Source organism: Pelobates fuscus, chromosome 3 (genome assembly GCF_036172605.1).
Source record: "Pelobates fuscus isolate aPelFus1 chromosome 3, aPelFus1.pri, whole genome shotgun sequence".
NCBI classification, from domain to species: Eukaryota; Metazoa; Chordata; class Amphibia; order Anura; family Pelobatidae; genus Pelobates; species Pelobates fuscus.
In genome coordinates this window covers 39,158,280-39,181,433 of record NC_086319.1, presented here as the reverse complement: position 1 = coordinate 39,181,433, position 23,154 = coordinate 39,158,280, and the positions used below count along the sequence as shown (strand labels likewise).

General features: G+C 37.9%; 1 protein-coding gene across 1 annotated transcript in view; it reads left to right on the top strand.

The window, feature by feature from the left end:
- NELL2 (neural EGFL like 2) overlaps positions 1–23,154 on the top strand; it is a 334,186-nt gene that overhangs the window by 292,014 nt on the left and 19,018 nt on the right. Inside the window, exon 16 of the mRNA XM_063446945.1 lies at positions 12,693–12,833. Coding sequence (XP_063303015.1) covers positions 12,693–12,833 — 141 coding nt within the window. The remainder of the gene's footprint in view (positions 1–12,692; positions 12,834–23,154) is intronic.

Sequence of the window (23,154 nt, the reverse complement as noted above, 5' to 3'; positions counted from 1 at the left end):
CTGGACATTTCCTCTGCAATACTTCAATGTTTGAAAAATTCCGCTAGAAGATTTTTCTTTGGAAACAAAATGTACTGGATAAAAAAAAAATATATAGATAAATATAGCTATATTACACACACAATTAAGTGAAATATAACAAGCAAGTGACGTTCTTATTTTGCTAGCAAGCCTTGGTGTATATGCAATGTATGTCTGTCTGTCTGTCTGTCTGTCTGTCGACTGTCTGTCTGACTTCTCCACGAGGATTAGTTATATAGCCTCTCATTAGAATGGAAAAAATAGTGATTTAAATTAAATTTCATGATATGACAGTTGGCGGTCATGAATACAGTCGAACACTTGTGTACCTACAGTTTGAAGCAATGTAGAAAAATATAAATATGTAAACTGCAGACGTGCAGCCAAAAACACTCTGTTAGCAAAGAGTTCCCAGGAAAATGTCCATACAATTTCAAGCTTTAATAAAGACCAGAAATATATATTTTATTTATTTATTTATTATTGCCATTTATATAGCGCCAACAGATTCCGTAGCGCTTTACAATATTATGAGAGGGGATTTAACTATAAATAGGACAATTACAAATAAACTTACAGGAACAGTAGGTTGAAGAGGACCCTGCTCAAACGAGCTTACATTCTATAGGAGGTAGGGTGTAAAACACAATAGGACAGGAATTTACAATCAAATAAGGTGAGCTGCCCTTTAGGAGAGGGCAAGAGAGACAGGTATGTGAGGTAAGGGTTAGTCTTGGAGGCCATAAGCTTTCCTAAAGAGATGGGTTTTAAGGCACTTCTTAAAAGATGCAAGACTAGGGGAGAGTCTGATGGCGGTAGGCAGGCTATTCCATAGGAAGGGAGCCGCCCGTGAGAAGTCCTGCAAGCGCGAGTTGGCCGTACGAGTACGGACAACGGACAGGAGGTGGTCACGGGCAGAGCGGAGAGACCGAGAAGGGACATACCTATGGATCTGTGAGGAGATATAAGAGGGGCTAGAGTTGTTCAGTGCTTTATAGGTGTGAGTTAGTACCTTGAATTGACTCCTATAGCATACAGGAAGCCAATGTAAGGACTGGCAGAGGGGTGAGGTGTGAGAGAAACGACTAGAGAGGAAAATCAATCTAGCAGCAGCATTCATTACAGACTGTAAGGGTGCAGTACGGCTATTGGGAAGACCAATCAGGAGAGGGTTACAATAATCCATGCGGGAAATTACTAGAGCATGGACAAGCTCCTTGGTAGTATCTGGTGCAAGAAAGGGGCGGATGCGGGCTATGTTTTTAAGATGGAATCTACAGGATTTGGCAACATGCTGGATGTGAGGCTCAAATGTGAGACCAGAGTCAAGTATGACGCCAAGACAGCGCGCTTGCAAGGATGGACTGATGTTGGTACCACAAACTTGGAGGGAGAGCGAAAGAGGAGGATCTGTATTAGGAGGAGGAAAGACAAGGAGCTCAGTTTTTGAGAGATTGAGTTTCAGAAAGCGGGATGACATCCAGTCAGAGATGGAAGAAAGGCAAGCAGTGACACGTTGCAGGACGGCAGGGGAGAGGTCCGGGGAGGAGAGATATAGCTGGGTGTCATCAGCGTACAGGTGGTAGTGAAATCCAAAAGAGGTAATAAGTTTGCCAAGAGAGGCAGTATAAAGAGAAAATAGAAGGGGACCAAGGACGGAGCCTTGGGGAACTCCAACCGAGACGGGGCAAGGGGAGGAGGTATCATTAGAAAAGGAGACACTGAATGAGCGTTGGGAGAGATAAGAGGAAAACCATGAGAGGACAGAGTCACAGAGACCAAGCGATTGAAGAGTTTGAAGAAGGAGAGCATGATCAACGGTGTCAAAGGCCGCTGAGAGGTCAAGAAGAATTAGTATGGAGTAGTGGCCTTTGGATTTAGCTGCGATTAGGTCGTTAGTAACTTTGATAAGGGCAGTCTCTGTAGAGTGGAGAGGGCGGAAGCCAGATTGAAGGGGGTCAAGGAGAGAGTTGGAATTGAGGAAATGAGACACACGGGTAAAGACAAGTCTTTCCAGAAGCTTTGAGGAAAAAGGGAGCAGGGATATGGGACGGTAGTTAGAGGGGGTGGATGGGTCGAGGGATGGTTTTTTTAGTATAGGTACTACAGTGGCATGTTTAAGGTCAGCAGGGACGATGCCAGAAGAGAGCGAGCAGTTGAAAATGTGTGTTAGAGAAGGCACGAGACAAGTGGAGAGAGATCTGATAAGGTGAGATGGGACAGGATCGAGCGGGCAAGTGGTGGGGCGAGAGGAGCAAAGAAGAGCAGCCACCTCTTGGTCAGTAGCTGGAGAGAATGTCTGAAGGGTAGGAAAGGCATGATCTATGTGTGATTGAGGAACAGAAAGGCAAGGAGGGGAGAATTCTTTCCTTAGCTGTTCAATCTTGTCAGTGAAGTAACATGCAAAGTTATCAGCAGTAAGGTTAGTTTTGGGGGTGGCCACAGCAGGGCGAAGAAGAGAATTAAAGGTGTGAAAGAGACGCCTGGGGTTGCGGGAACATGAACTAATGAGAGCGGAAAAATAGGACTATATATCCGTCAAACAGTATTGCACTCACTGGATTCACATACCTGTGCATTTTGGATTAATACAAGTTTTCCTGCATTTGAAAGTCCAGTCAGTCCTCATCACCACCTAGGCTCTGCCCTCTGGGAGGTCATCAATACTGATGTCTAGGCCGGTCTCATGCTTCTCATAGAGCAGCATTGGGAGGTAGAGAGCATACGCGACAATTAGCATGTTGTGCCTTCAGTGCTTCTCATTTAATCAAATGCTTCCCCATGAGAAGCATGGTCTTGTATTTTGTGCTGGGCACACAAAATCTGAAATAGTACCATTTGTCTGACTGATAGTTAGGAGGGTGCAACCTTGTCACTTTATAATAGTCCTGAATTCTCTTGAAATCGGCACTTTTACAAAGTGACAAAGATAGGGCATCCTGCTAACCACTAAACCATTCCAGTAATATGAAGTGCTTAAAAGACGAAAAACTACCACAAAAAGAGGACATAGTCTTAAATTAGAGGAGGCAAAGGTTTAAAAATAATTTCAGGAAGTATTACTTTACTGAGAGGCTAGTGGACGGAGCTGAAGTGGTAGAGGTTAACACAGTAATGGAGTTTAAGCATGTGTGGGGTAGGCATAATGCTGTCCTAGCTATAAGATAAGGCCAGGGACTATTGAAAGTATTTAGAATATTGGGCAGACTAGATGGGCCGAATGGTTCTTATCTGTCGTCACATTCTATGATTCTATATGTTTTAGGTGATAATACTTCATATTCTCCAATATTGTCATTAACCTTTTTTTCATTTGTTTGTTTATATACATATTTAATTTTCCGGTTTTAGGTTGGACAGGTCAGGTAAATTTAGACAAATAGCTTTTAATCACAATTGTTATTGGATTGAAGCTCAGTAAATGGAATTGCATTTAATTCTTAAGCCACTTTACTGCTTGATTCATTCAGATGCATGAAATCCAATAAAACTTTAACTGAATCCTAATTCATTGCCCCTTGTTTGAAACCAATGATGCCTCGCTCAGTTTTTAGGCCAGCTTTCTTTATTTAGACTGAATTCTTGAACTGCGTGCCCCGTATTTCTCTAGACAAGAAAAAAAAAATTGCTGTAATAATATCAAGATTTCCGTGAGTATCCCAGGATAATGATTACCGCATCAGCGTTCTAAGATCTAGTGCATAAACAGATGTTATATAGGGACAGTGGAATCAACTATAGCATTATAAAAGCTGTTATAAAACTGTGACTTTTTACTATCATATTCTTTATGAGTGAATGACATTGGGAGAGATGATGTAAGCATCAAGCTATTTAATAAACCACACAACTGTGTGAAACATTCAAGATTATTATTACTTTATTTATATAACACTAGCAAATTCCATAGTGCTGTACAATGTGGATTTAAAGTGTATGTTGAAAATGATGTTTTCAGTAAGATTCATGAAAACAACCCAACACATTCCTGTTTTCTGCAGCACAAATGCAATAATTCCTATAATTTATGGCGACTCTCTGTAAGTAAAATAGTGTACAGAATCTGGGGATCAATTGCTTCCAAAAAATGTGTATAATATGTTTAAATACCTCTGTGCAGCATGTACATTGGAAATATAGTGGAAGCAATACATTTGACACCAGTGATGACTACCATAAATTTTTAATCACACCTTCATCGACATCATACAAATGCAAATAATTTCAAAGATGAACACATACTATTTCGGGTGAACAATTTCAGAAATGCCCAATAATTCTTTATATGACCACATTTTACTCCTGTTTAAATGCAGGTGCATCATTTCTACCTGTTAAGTTGCAAACAGCTGAATATAATTACGGAAACAGATACCGCACTCTCCTGAATCCCAGGGTGCAACCGGGCCTGAGGTTGGCTAATCCTCACAAAGTAATTTGCAGAAAATTCTATAGATCTGCTCACTGGATTTAACTTGAGTGCCTGGACCATAATTGCTCTTCTGCAAACAGCTGAATAGGCATGGAAAAACAGCTGTAACAAATGTTGTTTCTTGGTGGTGTGTTACGTGTGCTAAAGATACACATGCTTCACTTTGTAGCCACCACACCAAGGACCAAGACCTGCCTCGTGGGATGAGTTATCCATCATACGGAAACCTGTGATAGAGGAGGTTGTTGAAGGAGCTTGAGGACATTATTTTCCAAGTGATAAGGGTAGGCTAGTCCTATATCAATCCTGATTTCTGATCTCTTTCTTTCTTTACTATCCTTTAGCTTGCAACCCAGCCAACCTTTATCTAGTCATTGCTTTAAGATGTCTTCTGCTACCCCCTTCTATAACGTTCCATTTTTTCATTGTCTTCTTCATAGAAATGTGTGCTACTACAAGAACTGCAAGCGCATGGCTTACCTCTACTTTTCGCTTTGTATATTTAAAAGTCGCGAATTAATTGTGCGTAGTAAAATACAGACCGTGCCAGTCCCTGCTATTATGATTATATTCATATTTTAGTAATTAGCTGTGAGTAATCATTTAAAATCTAAAGCCAGTTTTTTTAATTATAAAAATAAATTGTAAATCACAAATGTGCTCAAAACCAGAAAGCTAATGATTATACGGCACATTTGAAAGTATGCTGAATCTTAGTAATTGTCAATATGATGATTAAAAAAAAAAGAGAAGAAAATATGTTGGGTGGAACATTGAACCTCAATTCTGTAGAATTCACGCAGTGATGCATTCTCAACAGCGTGATTTGAGATGATTGATTATTTTAATTACTAAATTATCACATACAGTATATGGGACGTAATTAAAGAGAAGAATATTGAGTAAGTTTTCCGATGGAGACACAAACCATAGTTATTGTTCTGAAATTAGTATTTACATGTATAGCACTTACCCAACTGTATAAAAACAATATAACATAATTAGGTAATTTAACAAAAGCAAACTAGAATACAAAGCTGTTTCTATGCCCATGGGAGTGGAAACATTCTCAGTAAAATTTCGAAATTAACAGGGTTAATACTCACTAAACTGAGAATTCAAGGTAAATTCAAGCAAATTTCAAATTTAAAGGACCATTCTACACCCCTAAAGCACTTCACATGTTGATGTGTTTTATACATGAAGAGTATCCTATATTAAGCCCAGTTTATAAAAGTGAAATTAGCACTCTTATGAATAAATTATGGAACAGCCCGTAGATTTCAATCTTACAGACAGGGAGGTTAGCAGCCTCCTTCAATAAGCTCCCCTGAGTTAACGGAAGTGTCAGGTACGCTCTACTTGAGCACGCCAGCCTCCTCCCACACATACCTCAGATCGACTCATCCAGACCTCAGATAAGATGGGTGCATGTGCACAAGCAGGCACACACACAATACGGTGTGCATGTCTGCATGAGTCAGCGTGCACACACATGAGTGCACCATATCGTATGCTTCTTAATGAGAGGCCTCTAATTGGTTATTTCCCTGTGAAAGTCTCTTCCATGAGAAAAAGGGAGGGTTTGCTAAGCCTGCAGTTCATTAGATCTGTATTCGATTAATCCCGTGTACGTAGACAAATCTTTTTTTTTTTTTTTTTTTTGCATAATCAAGAACATAAAACTAACACTAACTAACTTAACATGAGGCTTACCCTCAGATTTTCATTCCATCTTTATTGGCGAATACGCTATAGTACACGAATTAGGGTTGTGCTTAGCGAGTAAATGTAGTAGTCGGCCGTCCAGGGCAAGAAGGATAGCGTAACAACTATTCATGTTGGTTTTTTTTGTTGTTTTTGTTTTTTCTTTTCTTTTTTCTCTCTCCTTCCCGTCTGTTTTTTTTTTCTCTCCGTTATTAAGATTGATGTAAATAAATGTAACAGTTACAAATATAGATTTATAGTAAACCTTGGGTAACCCTTGGGTAACAGTTACAAATACAAATGTAAAATAATAGCTTGGGTAAAACAAAAAGGAAAATATAAAAATTAGGTATATTTAGTAATAGATTAATTATTATTAAAACGTGAGAGAGGGAAGGAGGGGGGGAGAGGGGAAATGTGTATGATAGCTTTTTTTTGGTTTTGACATTTGCTACTAGCTTGGCCTCGCATTGAGTGGGTCGTTTTACTCACGCCCCCTGGCCGTTACAGGAAATATGGGTATTCCTGAACAGGCCATTAATTTATCCTTTTCAATAAGGGTGTAAATGTACTTGATGGGTTTTTTTGGTGGTTTTTCTTTCTTAGTTGTGATTTTTTTTTATTACTTGTGTTTTATTTTTTATTTTATTTGTATTATTTGAAGTCAGAGAGTATTGCTGGTTATTCTAGTTTTCATTCTCTCAAGCGGAAGCACAGCATAAATATTAGGAATACACAGGTAATTAATAGTGACTTAGGCCCAAATATGGTGAAAGTTTTAAGTGTTATAAAGATGTAATTGAAAAATAAAAACACATAAAAAGTATCTATGGATACAAGATTTAGAATATTTACCATGAATGTTAATGGATTAAATAGTCCACATAAGAGACGGTTGGTGCATCAGGAATTGAGGATAATTGTCAATGTCAATTATTTTCACTTTGCATACTTGTATAATTTTATTTAATTTCATGTTATTGTGTTTTATTATTGTTTATAACTTATGTTGTTTTTTTGTGTATGTAAGAAATGAAAATAAAAAAATTAACAAAGAAAAAGAACATAAAACTAACACTAACTAACTTGACATGAGGCTTACCCTCAGATTTTCATTCCATCCTTATTGGCGAAGCTAATTCTATATCTTTTATATATGTTGGATGTTTGTACATGATTATTAGTGGGATTATTATCTTTTGGGGATTTTTAATTTTTTAAAAAAAAATATTTTCCACCAGGTTTAATGTCATAAATTAGCACAGATCCACAAGCAGTGATATAGTAACGTGAGGAGGAAAAATGTAATAAAAAACAAATACTCACAAAAACTTGTTTGGCCTGTCTTTGTAGTCGCTGGGATTCAATCATGAATTGTACTTTAAATGGTTTGAAAGAGAATTATCAGTGGTAGACCTGCATTCTTTGCATCCTTTTCTCTAATAATCTGATGCAATTTGTGAAGAGTTGAAGGTTTCTAAAGCTTGTTTTCCATTCCATTTCCTGGGGAGATGTGTGATGTATTGTGTGTGTGTTTTTTTTTTTTGTTTTTTTTTTTATGTGCTCGTTAAATGTAAGGATCTTTCCAAAACAGCAAAACATTACAAAAAATATGCTCTTTAATGTCAAACTTCAACCTGCAATACGGATTTTATGTGAGGATCTGTCATAAATAATATATTTTGTGTTTCAACCTTAGTAAGAGTTATTGTTGAACTAGAGACCATGCATGGAGGGATAAGTTTGTTTTTTGCCCATGACACTTATCAGAAGCACATTTATTTAAGTTATGGTTTAAGAGTACAATGGGTAAGGGTAGACTATGGGAAAAAAATCGATATATCAATATGCTAGGCTTCTGAAGGCAGAACCAAATAATCTTTGAAAGAAAAAGAAGTCCCGGTCACAAGAAGGGATCAGAATGAGATTAGTCTTGCAGTTGTTTACTCCTTCCTGATTGGTTGTAATACTGGTCATGGAATATTGGATATAGTATGTTCTGTAAACCTTTGCTGCTTGGAGAGTCAAAGTATATCAACCTATATTCTGGATATGTGTGATACCATCTATTTAAAATACAGAGGCTAATTGCAATATAGAAGGGGAAAAAAAACAGAAGACAAATATTATGGCTACTAATAGATTTCCGAGCAACTTTAAGAGAGTGTGGGGAGTGCCTTCAAGGAACCTATCCCTGTAAGTATCGAGACTCCCGATATTGCTAAGCAAAGAAAATAGTAAAAAGGTCAATACTTAATCCTTGCTGAGCTCTCTCCAGATCCCTTTTGCCCAATGTTCTGATGTGCCTTCACATCCTCTGCTTTTACTTAAGATATGAGTTAATAAGCTCCTCTGTCGTTGGTGGGATCCTTGGTAATGACCAAAGTCAGGGCTGCCATCAGTACTTATGGAACCCCATACAAAACCCCTGACCGCCTATGCAGACTTACCCACGCATGCACACGCAAAAACACATACATACAGACACACACTGAGAGACACATGAACATACACTGTGACTAATACACATGCACAAATACATACACCATGCCAAATCCCACACACACACAGACACACTGTCAGACATGAATACACACACAAACACACATAAAGATACCTCCTGAAAGATACATGCAAATGCATTAGCCACCCCCTGCTTGTTTACCATTTTTACTCAAGCGGGTGACTTTCCTGGTCTCCAGTTGGGAGCCGGCTACAAGCGCTGCAACTCTATTTACACTCCGCAACTTCCTTGGCGTACTGAGAAGAACTGATATAAATTCCCTTTCTTCTACTCTTGCCACATGTGTGGCTGCCTGGAATGTCCCTTTAAATGGCTAGATGCCTGAGCATCCCTTACAAATACAATATACATATCATCATATGAGTCTGATTTTTATGCATCAATATTTGTATTTAAGTGCAAAGTCATTTTATAATTTCATAGTCATTTTATAATGTGTTTTAGGGACACAGTCTATTTAAAGTAGATGGTGATCACCAATTATGTAAAGAGAGTTGTAGGTTTTAAAGATCAAATATGTTCCATCACAAAGCAAAATGCTGCACTCAATCATCACTTAATGATTGTCCCACCCGACACATGTAAGATTCGTAGGTGTGAGGGAAAAGGCAGAAATTAGTTAATTTGCCATCGATTTGCACTAGAATGATGAATTTCTGTTTCATTTTTAATGCAGAGACCAGAAATGAAGAAATTCATGCTAATTACCGGGAATTTTATGTGTTAAACGGAGACGGTGTCTCAGTAAGCCTGTCAGTCTGTGCTATCACAGAAGCCTATGAAGATTCTATATTTAGAGGGATATTAATAATGCAATAGGGTTCGAGCTTGCAGTGTCACATAGTTGCTTCTGTTCTGTATATTTCAGGATTTGTGTTGTTATGCCTAACTGCTGAGAAATACATCTTCCTAGTGATGTTCTGTCAGGTTCTGTCAATCTACAGACCATGTGTTGCTGCATAATACAGGATACTTTTGCATGCAAAATGTTAAAGGACCACTCTAGGCACACAGACCACTTCAGCTTAATGAGCTGGTCTGGGTGCCAGGTCCTTCTAGGGTTAACCCATTTTTTCATAAACATAGCAGTTTCAGAGAAACTGCTATGTTTATGAATGGGTTAAGCCTTCCCCCATGTCCTCTAGTGGCTGTCTCATTGACAGCCGCTAGAGGCGCTTGCGTGCTTCTCACTGTGATTTTCACAGTGAGAGCACGCCAGCGTCCATAGGAAAGCATTATGAATGCTTTCCTATGTGACCGGCTGAATGCGCGCGCAGCTCTTGCCGCGCGTGCGCATTCAGCCGACGGGGAGGAGAAGAGGCGGATCGGAGGAGGAGAGCTCTCCGCCCAGCGCTGGAAAAAGGTAAGATTTAACCCCTTTCCCCTTTCCAGAGCCGGGCGGGAAGGGGTCCCTGAGGGTGGGGGCACCCTCAGGGCACTCTAGTGCCAGGAAAACGAGTATGTTTTCCTGGCACTAGAGTGGTCCTTTAAGGATCTTACGTCATGTCTTCTGAGATTAAATCAAGGTTGGAGAAAAAATGGCCATGCAGTCGTTGTTCTGAAGAAAGCATCTGGGGTGTCTTTAATTTGGCTACCTGTTAGGTTGGGGGGCTAGCAAATGCAAGGTATTGTTCAATAGAACATATTAAGAGTTTACTTTTTATATTCATTAAGTGATTTTTCTTTGAAAATAAAAGGAAAGTGCTGGGATGAGTGGAACCTAAATCTCGCAGTCTCATTTGTTTTGTTAATGCTGAGAAAACAGCCTTTTAATTCACATAGATTTTTTTCACTGTTTCTCTTCCTAAGTGCTTGTGGATTAATGGAGAATGCAGCATATTACTGGGCTGTTTAATAAAGACTAAGTCAGAAATGTCTAAATACAAGTCTAGCTGACATTGCATTCCGTTCATACCTTCCAACTTTGGAACTTTGTGGAGACGGGGCATGCCGATAAGGGTTGTCATAGTGACATGACTTGCATCACTGGCAATGCCCTTCCATCAAATGGCCATGTCAGCTGGACGTGAATGCATGCCAGGTTGACCAACCACCTCTCTTGGTAGCATCAGTGACGGCAGCACAGAGCAATGTTAAAGTGCTCTGCTCAGGAGCTGAATGCCCTTGATGCGGTTTGTGCCAGCTTGTCTAATGATACGCTCACACTGTGCTTAATGGGATCTCTGTAGTTCTGATATGAGGGATGCCAAACAGCAAACTGGGGGCTGTGGGACATGAGCCTGAATTATGGATTGTCCTGCTGAATGGGATTTTTGGAAGGCACTTTTCTGTTTATATACACACATATAACCGTACGTACTTAGAATACAAATCAAACCACCTGCGGCAATTACTGGACTTTTTATTGCGGCACTGGTCAATGTATTGGTATCTCCGAAGACCTTTTTCTATACCTAGGTTAACCTATACCAGTTCTTTTTGATTTCTGTTCACTTAAGCGCTACGGAATAAGTTGGTGCTAAATAAATACCAATAATAATAATAATACCATATTTCTGTACAAGAACTTTTTGATTTAATAAAATTAGCAAGGTAATCCATCTCATGTTTTTATTTTAATAAAGAAGGCTACAAAAAATAAAAAAAGATATATACCCCTTGTTTCAAAGAAATACGTTACCACTTTTTATTGTTGACATTTCTTATTGTAAATTATAATTCAACATTGCTAATAATTAGAAGTCTTTGACTTTGCAATCTGTTAATGTACATGACTTAAATGACTAAATACCGCCCATTCTTTTTATTAACTGAGAACAAGGGGATGTTAAAAATGACCTGGTTCCCAAACTAGAAACTGTTTAAAGCTGTTAAAATGTAACTTTAAGGTGTAGTTGATGGGCCTCTGAAGACAAGTCGGCCAATTGTTTCACCTGAATAGTTCAAATGACATCTACTGGAACAGTAAGAGACAGGTGTTCGTATAGCTGTTAGCTTGTTCAGCAATTCATTATTTGACCAAAAAGAAATTTGTACCAAGGCAAAGTTGGTTTTATTTCTACATTCTGCTTGTTTTTGGCATTCTTTATTCACATGTATTTCTTGTGATAATCGGCATCACACTATTATTTATATGAGCCTTATTTTAAAATGAAAGTAGTATCTAAAATAAATACAATTTCTGCAATTTTGATGTATTTAGGGGTGTTTATTTTAATTGTAAAGTGCTGTAGTGGTTATGGTGCTAGGAGTGCCCTGATGCCCTCCTCCCCCCCCCCCCCCCCATTGTAAGGAGTCATAACATTTTAGAACAGTTAAACTTTTTTCCCGAGCCGCCAATGCATCTAGTGGGCGCCTTGTTAAATTAAACTGCTCTAAAACTGTTTGACTACTAATAGGGGGGGGTGCCAGGGCTTTCCTGGCACCATAAACAGGAAAGCATGCGGTAGTGGTTATGGTACATGGAGTGTTCTTTTTAAGGGGTTGAACTATTTTTGAACATTTCAACCTTGTAGTAACCCAGTGTTCAACAGCTCGTATGATTGTTTACATGTATGGTATTGTGCACCTTTGAATAAGAACTGCATTTGTTAATGAAAGAGCATTTATTGGTTACTCGTGCAAAATTATTCATTTAAACCTGCTGTGGTATGATGATAAATAAAATCACTGATAAAAACATTACACTAACACAAATCTATACAAATGTATTTTACATGTACTGTGTCGTTAATACGTTAATATTTTAATGCTTGTTTTACTTTATTTAGCATTGTAATATTATTTATTTAATAATAATTTAACACTCCGTAATATTTAATAGTAAATTCCTGGGGTTTTTTTTTTTTTGGTTTTTTTTTTTTATATAAACCCATTAAGGACACGTGATGGAAACTTTCCGTCACGCTGGCCTTTTGCTTCTGAAGCTGTGTCCGTAAGAAGTTAATTGTTTGTGTATTCTATGGTCGGGATAAAGCATATTTAATGCATGTATTGAATAATGTATGTTGTATAATTTGATTCTGTTTTTGTTTGTTTCCTGAATAGATATTGATGAGTGCTCTGAAGGTTTTGTTCAATGTGACAGCCGTGCTAACTGCATTAACCTGCCGGGCTGGTACCACTGTGAATGCAGAGATGGCTACCACGACAATGGAATGTTCTCTCTGGGTGGAGAGTCATGTGAAGGTCAGTGCCATTTATATATCAAGCACTTGAGAGGTTTCTCTGTAATACTCAAAGGAACATCATTTGGAGCAGCACTTTACATTAGCATTCATTGTTATAATTAGATAATCCTTGGTCTCTAATTCAAAAAATGGCCGTCTTTCTCTAAACATAATGAATATTACGGAGCATATTCTCTGGCTGTTAACCAGTCTGATCTACTCCTGTAGGCTCAGTTAGAGGACAATATCCCCAAAAATATGTGTTGCATTGGGCTGCGGTAGGTAAGCATTATAATCACAATGGGTTTGTGTATATATCAAATTCTAGGAAAAATTTTATATGTGTAGGAATCACTATGGAAACCAAATGTTCCCTCTCATCGGTCGACATTTAGAACTTTGCTCCACAATTTATTTTCATGCTGAACTCCCTATGGGACTTACTCCAAGCATGATTACTCCATCTGGATATATATAATGTGTCCCTCAAAAGTTAAACAGTAAAGGAAAGTAATTAATTTAGGCAACAAATACATATTTTGATTACACAAAAAAAGACATTAATGCATTTTAAGGAGACTACTGGGAGGCTTGCTGGATAAGCACCCACACAAAAGGATAAATTATCAGTTAAATGTAAATGTGTTGGTGATGGGTGTGATACCACACTTGTATACATATTTCAAAAATTCATTAGTGGCTATCTTGCAACATTTTAGAAATGATTTATCTCTATACTTGAGCTAGTATTTATGATTCAAACTAGTGAAAAATCTTGCTAACTTTATTCATTCCCAGCCGGATGATATTTAAAAGATATTTATTAGGTGAATTAAAGTAAAGGGGAATTATGAAGTTGGGGTAATGAGGATAAACCATTTATATTTCTGAACCATTTTTGCCATTCCTGTTTTCACCCACTGTTCTGAGTAGGTTTTATTTTGATTTCAAAATATATAATGTGATTCGGTTTAAAATTTTGGAAGCAAATGTATTATATTCACAGTACAAGTTTAGTTTTAAAATAAAAATTTTTTAAATCAAATTCAAAAGTAACGGTGTTTTGCTTCTTGGAGTTTGTGACAAAAAGGGACTTTAAAGGACCACTCTAGGCACCCAGACCACTTCAGCTTAATGAAGTGGTCTGGGTGCCAGGTCCAGCTAGGGTTAACTAATTGTTTTATAAACATAGCAGTTTCAGAGAAACTGCTATGTTTATCAATTAGTTAAGCCTTCCCCTATTTCCTCTAGTGGCTGTCTCACTGACAGCCGCTAGAGGCGCTTGCGTGATTCTCACTGTGAAAATCACAGTGAGAGCACGCAAGCGTCCATAGGAAAGCATTATGAATGCTTTCCTATGTGACCGGCTGAATGCGCGCGCAGCTCTTGCCGCGCGTGCGCATTCAGCCGACGGGTAGGAACGGAGGCGGAGAGGAGGAGGAGAGCTCCCCGCCCAGCGCTGGAAAAAGGTACGTTTTTACCCCTTTCCCCTTTCCAGAGCCGGGCGGGAGGGGGTCCCTGAGGGTGGGGGCACCCTCAGGGCACTCTAGTGCCAGGAAAACGAGTATGCTTTCCTGGCACTAGAGTGGTCCTTTAATGTGTCACACGGCACAAGAGGCAACGTCTCACCCTTCCAGTTGGGACAAAAACTGGTTGTCTTCTATTCATTCTATCATGCTGAGATATTTGCCTGGCCGATCTAGATGTGCTGTTGTTGTCAAGGTGGACTTACAGATGGGGGAAGGGAAGTGTAGAGTTAATGGTGTAGTTTGTATATCCTGATGTGAAGTGAAAAATAAAGTCTGTTGCTCCTGCTTACATCAAGAAGAAGCTTGCTTGGCTCTTTCTTTGCTGTAACTATCCAAGGTCTGCTCTAATGCGATTGCTGGTAGCTAAAGCAACTCCAAGCGCAGGTCATAGCACTTAGCATAGCGATCAGATGTGCAAGTTAATGCAAGAACCCACGGACGATATTAGGCCTTCAGTAACAGAGATGCCAGAGCCGTATAGTAGCAGAGTTAAAAAAAAGAGAAATTAAAATTAAATATGTTCTTCTTTCCACTTTGTATCTTCCTGTTTTGAAAACATAATTAGGTAACTCCATTACTGCTATATATTCTTTTTAAAGTACACAACATTCCAGCTTCAGAGATGATTAAGTGCTTTGGGTAATGTTTGTTTAAACTCTCAGCAAATTTAATAATATAGCTGAACAGACTAAAATAAATCTGGCTTGATATTAGTGGTAGCCAAAATGTATCTTTCAGTTTTTGAATTTTTCTTTACTACAACTTCAATGATGCCCAGACAGACAAACTGTGTATGATTTCTGAGTATCATGGCTCCTTTAATCCCACAATGTGGAACTACTTACACAGTAATTTATGTAGGTTTTCAAATCAATGTCATAGTCCGAATGTCTTAGCAACCTGGAAGCCTAGCTACCTTTGGCAATTTGTGTGATGTCATTGCGACACTGCAGGATGATGTCACTAGACGTGGGACTGCAGTTCTCATTTTAAGTATTGTGGATATACCTGCAGAATATAATAATATCTCCTCATCTGCACTCCAGTGGTTGTCTATTATTGTGTTTTTACACTTGTTTAAAAAAAAACGCAATTTTAATATTAATCTACCATCATCCTTAATTTTTTATGTGACAACAATCAAATTTTAGAAATGCAAATCACGTCAATCCAAATTTGTGGACTGTTTACCAAATATTCTCTTCTGATGCAAAAGGAAATTCAAACTACAGTATCCCTGGCAAGAAACAGACCGAGATACAAATTTTTGTGAAAAGATGAGTCGTAAGAGAATTATTGGAAAATCAGAATTAAAAAGAAAAAACTCTATAAAGTGTAACTAAATGTTGCTATACATCCTAACAGTAGCAACATCTCTGCGATTAGCCTATTTGCAAAGCGCATTTCCTCAGACTTTATTAAATAGAATGGTCAACAATTGGGGTGTTACTAGCACAGACATTTTTGCATTCGTTCATATGCAAGATGTCGCAAAGAAAGTGAACTGATGGTGTTAATTGCCTCTATTCCCAATTCAACCCCATAGTTGCTAAAAAATAATACAAATAACTCCCTATACGGGTAGTAATAAAGCTTTTTCTGATGCATAATGATTCTTTATTTTTTTTTTTAAGTATTTATTTAAATATTAAATAAGTACTCACATTTTTAAATATGACCCAGCAGCAAAATATAGACATTAGCAGCCCATACAAAACTATTTTGGTACTTAATCACCATTTTACCAGCATCTAATTGGCAACTCTTTGCCATGTATTTCTGGGAAGTGAAAAACTGCTATTTATACCGGTAAAAGGATGTGATTTATTCTACAGTATACAAATCTTCTAGGATTTATCGTTACCTTAAATTAAAATGGCAAAAATGTCAGATTGCAAGTTCCACCAAATGTTTTATTGTGCAAAGAAGGAAAAACATTGGGAAATAGCTCCCATCACTCAACCATTACAGAGAAATATCATCTGTACTTGACATATTCAGGACGGCAAACACCAAAATGATGTCTAACAAGAATCAGCAATTCTTGATGATAATATCTTGATGGAATAGAAAGAGGACTAACACAGAATTGACAATATAGCTGGCAAGTCGTCCCCTGTGTCTTCAGTATCTGTGGCCATTCAGCACCAGTTTAAAGGTCAAAGTTTGGAAGAGAAAATAATATATTCAATTATAAAATACAAAGGTAACGGAAAAGGGAAAATGAGTAAACTATGTTAAAAAAAAACCAATAATTCTTTATATTCAAAGGACATCTTTTTGCTTCTTCTAATGTGTTTTGCATGTTTAAAATTATTTTATGGTATTACACTATGGTCTTCCTCATTCATGTTCAGAAAATCTTGTGTAGATGGTGGTTCCCAGCGAGGGGTCTTCCATAAGGTCCTTTGATTGAACCGCGTGATTGGCTCATGAACAAGGGTGTGCTATTTGGATATATCCCATGATAATTTAATGATACTGTACTGTCATCATTTTATTTTGTTTTTTACGTGTGTTAATTTAATCAGAATGTCCATTAATTAAACATGAAGAGACTACCTATATATTATTTTACACACATCAATATGCACCTATTGTTGTGAAAACACAATTTTTTTTAAAATTAAATGTATGCTTATACATTCTGTATGCATAACACCTCAAAAGAAAATATTAGAGCGAAGTATAATTTTACCTGGATAGGTAATGATTTGCCTTATTTATTGCCTTATTTATTAAACTGGCATGGGATTTAAAGGGAATCTCCAGTGCCAGGAAAACGATCTGTTTTCCTGGCACTGGAGGGTCCCTCTCACTCCCACCCCCCCAATCCCCGGTTACTGAAGGGGTGAAAACCCCTTCAGTCACTTACCTGAGGCAGCGGCAATGTCCCTCGCCGCTGTCTCCTCCTCTGCGCCGCTCCTCCTCTTCATTGCGTCGGCCGGTGGGGGAGACTGATCCCGCCCACCGGCCGAGGAGACCTAATGCGCGTGCGCAGCAATGCCGCGCATGTGCATTACGTCTCCCCATAGGAAAGCATTGAAAAATAATTTCAATGCTTTCCTATGGGGAAATGAGCGACGCTGGAGGTCCTCACACGGCTTGATGACGTCCAGCGACGCTCTAACACAGAAAACCTGTGCTATGAAGGAGGAAGCGAGTGAGACTTGTCATGTGTATAATTTGAATTCCGTATTATGGCAACCGGAAAAAAAAAACACTCAAAGAAGCTAGAAGCGATAACACCATTCTAGACCATCTTTTGGGGTTTTGGATAGAACAAAAAAATAAATGCGGTATAAAAGATTAGATTTTAGAATTGGTCCTTTTAACCTTGTTGGAATAATAGATCATGGACATTGGTCTGAAGCAGTGGCGATGGAGGGGTATTCTTTTTATAAGACAAATTATAATGGCATATTAAAGGGAAACTCCAGTGCCAGAAAAACGATCAATTTTTCTGGCACTGGAGGGTCCCTCTCCCTCCCACCCCACAATCCCCGGTTACTGAAGGGATTAAAACCCCTTCAGTGACTTACCTGGGACAGCGGCGATGTCCCTCGCCGCTGTCTCCGCCTCCGCGACGCTCCTCCTTGTGATTACGTCGGCTGGTGGGCGAGACTGATCTCGCCCACCGGCCGAGGAGACCTAATGCGCATGCGCGGAAATTCCGCGCATGCGCATTACGTCTCCCCATAGGAAAGCATTGAAAAATAATTTCAATGCTTTCCTATGGGGTTTTGAGCGATGCTGGAGGTCCTCACACAGCATGAGGACGTCCAGCAACGCTCTAGCACAGGAAACCTGTGCTAGAAACTAGGAAGTGACCTCTAGTGGCTGTCTGGTGGAGTTAACCCTGCAATGTAATTATTGCAGTTTATGAAAAACTGCAATAATTACAGTTGCAGGGTTAAGGGTAGTGGGAGTTGGCACCCAGACCACTCCAATGAGCAGAAGTGGTCTGGGTGCCTGGAGTGTCCCTTTAAGTAAAAATCCTTCCCATAACTAAAACAAGAATTCCAACTCCCAGACTCAGAGATCTTTATTTATTTAAGGTTAAAACATTTCACAAATAAAAATGTAATAAAAGAAAAATCAAATAGATAAACTCCTTGCCATCGTTAAATATGAGTGAGTAACTAAGGTACTGTCAAAAAGAATGGATATCTTGATTTACTAGATAAATATCAACATTCTCTGTCTTTCAAGTATGGCAGAAAGATATAAAATCTGACATAGATATCAAAAACATTTTCTAACGTGAGCAATCTTAATTTAAAATTGTAGTTATTGTCTACTTAAGAAGTTAAAAGTACGATATTTTTCCTAAATTTTCAATTACATTGAAATGAATATTGCAGAAAACTGCTTAAGAATGTCATTATTTTATCCCAGATAATTCTTTGAAATTTAAAAATCATTGAATTGTTATTACTAGAAAGGAGATATTTGGAGAGGACAACGAAAATATAATTTATTCCAGTACTGTAAGCTGGTCCATGGAATTGTCTAACCCGTAGCATAAACAGGAAATATGGCTAAAAGATAAATTAGGTCTTGCACAGTTTGAATAATGTATCCCTTCAAGATCAGTATCATATATGGATTTTTTTTTTATTTCCATTGTAGTCTATATATTTTATGCATACTGCACACATAAATAGTAAACACTATGGTGTTATAAATGTTGCAATTCCTGCACTATTCCCAAATGAGACCAGCATAATGTATGTTTCCTAAAGTAGTATGCTAGCGAGAATCTTAAAAAAAAAAAAAAGGTGCACTATACATACTTCACCATAATTAGCAAATAATACTGAAGTAATAAAATCAGGTAACGTAACATAGCAATGCGAATGGGTACTGTATGTTCTTGTATACGTAGTGAAACTCTGGGTTATTCACATAGTTTATAGAGAGTGGACTATTCCAGAGCATAAAAGCGTTTTTGGTAATGTATTATTTTTCTTGACTTCTCGTTATATAGACTATAAAAACCCACGCACAACTCGTACAGTGATATTCACTGAAATGTCAGTTGTCAGGAATGCCAAGTGAATTTAAAAATTTAGATCAACAGAGCCAAGCTTAAATCATAGCTGACTTAAAGCATTTTTACAATTTTGCTGATGTGATAAATGTGATATTCACATTGAATTTTCAACAATTAACAATTTACTGAATAACCCTGCTAGTGTACCATGCGGTATCTACATGAAAAGTCTAGGGGGTTCAACAAAAATGGAGAAAGAGGCCAATACATATTGCACAGAGGAGATCTGAGACCGTTCTGAAGTAAGAGAACATTGATACCTGCATACAAGTAACTGGCTCATTGCAGCCCTCCTTGACTCAAGTGATCACAAAGATAGGCATTCTGATAGGCATTGTAGTGTTAAAATATTCCCCTGTGATCCATGTTGGTGCTGTTTGTCATTGGATCTGCCAGTCCAATAACTGACTAAATGAATATATTTATCAACTAGTAAAGATTTCCTGCCACCAAGTATTTTATACTGAAAGAAAAATTCTGGATTTAGAACATTTTCCCAGGAAGCCAGGAGCTGAGAAACAGTAGACTTAGTCTATTGCCTTTCCGAATGTGGAATTTTGACTAGAAGGTGCTGCACTTTTATTATCATTTATGCAAAGTTTTATAGTCTCTAGTTTGTGCAAGTAAAACCGTTTATCTTGATCTTAACATGTATAGCTTTGAGGAAAGACGAGACAGGGGGGATATGATGAAACCATTTAAATACATAAAGTAAAGGAGGAGACTATATTTAAAATAAGAAAACATACCACAACAAGAGGGCATCATCTTAAATTAGAGGGGCAAAGGTTTAAAAATAACATCAGGAAATATTACTTTACTGAGAGGGTAGTGGATGCATTGAACAGCCTTCCAGCTGAAGTGGTAGAGGTTAACACAGTAAAGGAGTTTAAGCATGCGTGGGATAGGCATAAGGCTATCCTAACTATAAGATAAGGCCAGGGACTAATGAAAGTATTTAGAAAATTTGGCAGACTAGATGGGCCAAATGGTTCTTATCTGCCGTCACATTCTATGTTTCTATGTTTCTTATTGGATTGTTTAAACACTTCATCTAATATTGTTATCTTTATTATTAGTATTATTTGTACTACTAGTAGCTTTTCACCTATAAACCATGATTAGGGCTTATTTTTGTATGCCAAATTATACAAATTAAATATACAGAAAAAGGATAATGTACTGTACATGTATAAAAGATGAAATCTATGGATTTACACTATAAATGTGTTATCAGCCATCTTCCCAGATATTCTGGAAAGTATGTACTATTATTTTAAGTCTACCAGATATATGTTTTTATAAATGTTAATATTGTATGTCGAACTCTATCAAGTAGTTTGCAGAGACCTCGTCTTAAATTTTCCCAGGAGTCCAATGAATTAATTTGCATACCTCAGCATATAGGCCTTGCTAATTTGTGCCTTTAATAAATAATACAATATTCTATTCATATGCAAAGGTTTAATGGTAACAATAGCAGCTGTGTTTGCCACGTTTCCCCAGAAACCACTTCTATTTTTTACAAGACGAGCTTAGGCTCATTATTGTTCCCGGTTCTGCACAACCTTCCTCTTTGAAAAGAGAGATTCTAGAAATGTATCTGGGAGCGTATTGTTTTCCCAGTATATTGAATAAAAATAGCTTTATCTTAACTCTGCCTAAATAAAGGTGACACAATTTCTTGGGTTTTATTTTTATTTTAGATAGCGATTGACAAACGTGTATTGGTAATGTTGTTTGAGCAAATAATGATCTTTTCTCTGAATTTAGACTATACCTAAGCATAAAACATCCCGTATTTGTGTATTCAGTGGGAGCAAGGGAAACGTAGGGATAGACAGACTGATTTAATGATAGTATTTCATAACTTTGTAGCAGTCCACTTCAAAGAAAGATAACTATTTGCTGATGGTATGTTGATGAGACATCCACTGTGAGACTCTTCACAAGTTTGGAAATTTAAATTTTCTTATTGGAAGGACAACCACTTGGACCATTGTCATAGATTGAACGAGTTTCCATATATGAAAATAAACAAAACAAACGTATATGAAAGGTTAGTGGAGTGGAGGTAGTACACGCCAACTCTAACTTTCATTATAGAAGGCAACCCAAACTAATAACATGATCAACAGAAGTACGTACAACAAAACTTAACATTTATTAACATTATTAAAAAGGTAATCCAGAAGGGGGACTTGGTAATTAACACCAACAAAAGGGGTTTACTAAAGCATTAGAGTCTAGACACAGTAATTAAATGAATAACACCTTAATTACTGTGTCTAGACTCTAATGCTTTAGTAAACCCCTTTTTTTGGTGTTAATTACCAAGTCTGGATTACCTTTTTAATAATGTTAATAAATGTTAAGTTTTATTATACGTACTTCTGTTGATTATTTTATTAGTTTGGGTTGCCTTCTATTATTAAAGTAAGAGCTGGAGTGTGCTACCTCCACTCCACTAACCTTTCATATACGTTTGTTTTGCTTATTAAAATAATATATAGGGGTTACCCCACCCCCAGGTAAGTTTCCATAGATTGCATGTATCCAGTACTGTTTAGTAATTCATCAGTAATCCCATCAGATTTATTTTCCTGAGTCTGCCTGATGGGTTGTGGATTGTCTATAACGAGGCAAACTGGTTCTGGCACTAGCATATACGACATTGTTGTTGATCAGTGGTGTATTTTGGATTTGTGGTGCCCTCGGCACGACAAATTTCAGGTACCCCCAAAATCTAAATTTGCCCCCCCCCCAATTCGTGTCAAGGCCATTTTTTTGACTGACAGACACATGCCCTCATTGATACATGCACTGATATACTTTCACTGACAGATACACTGTCATTGGTACACACTGTTTAACCAACACACTTTTTCACTGACAGACACACACTGACACACCCATTCACTGACAGGCACACACTCTCAGATACACATAAAATGACATACACACACTGACACACACTCACAGGCACACCCATTCTAACTCACAGACACACACTGACAGCTACACTCACTCACAGTAAGGTGGACAGCCCCAGAACACGAGGCAAACAAGGCATTTGTCTGGGAGCTTGGGGTCGCTTTTTTTGGCGCCCCCCTGAAGGTGCCGCCCTAGGCAAATGCCTTGTTTGCCTTGTGGTAAATACATCCCTGTTGTTGATGTCTAACAATATGTACTGCATGTAGATGATTACAGTGAAGATGATCTCAGAATGTAGAGAATCTTGCAACGTGACTGAACCAATAATTGTGCTAGTGGGGTTGGTCATCCTGATTTAATCTTTTGTAGAAAACATGCTGGAGTAGCTATCTGCCGACTCTGTGAAAAATAATGTGAACATCACAGCATATGACATGCTCTGTACACATTTAGACAAAGGCTGCAATAGTAGTGGTATTTCCAATTGGGTATCTGTACACCGTCTTAAATGACTTGTATTTCATCACTTTGCATTCATTGGATTTATTTGTACTGTGGTTTACTGGGGGTGCAGTTTCCTAAGTATTCTTAGGACATTTATTTTTATAGAGAGATTCACAGGTATTTTCTACAAGGTGCCTGCAACTCACTTTGTATAGTATTTTATTTATTTACTGTTTTTATTATTTTTTATTGAGCACTAAAAATAATTAGACACCCATCAAATAACTTGCATTCAATTAGACCAAATCATAGAGTACCCACCATGTACCTGGCATTTAATTAGACCAAGTAATAGAATATCTATCATGTACCTAACA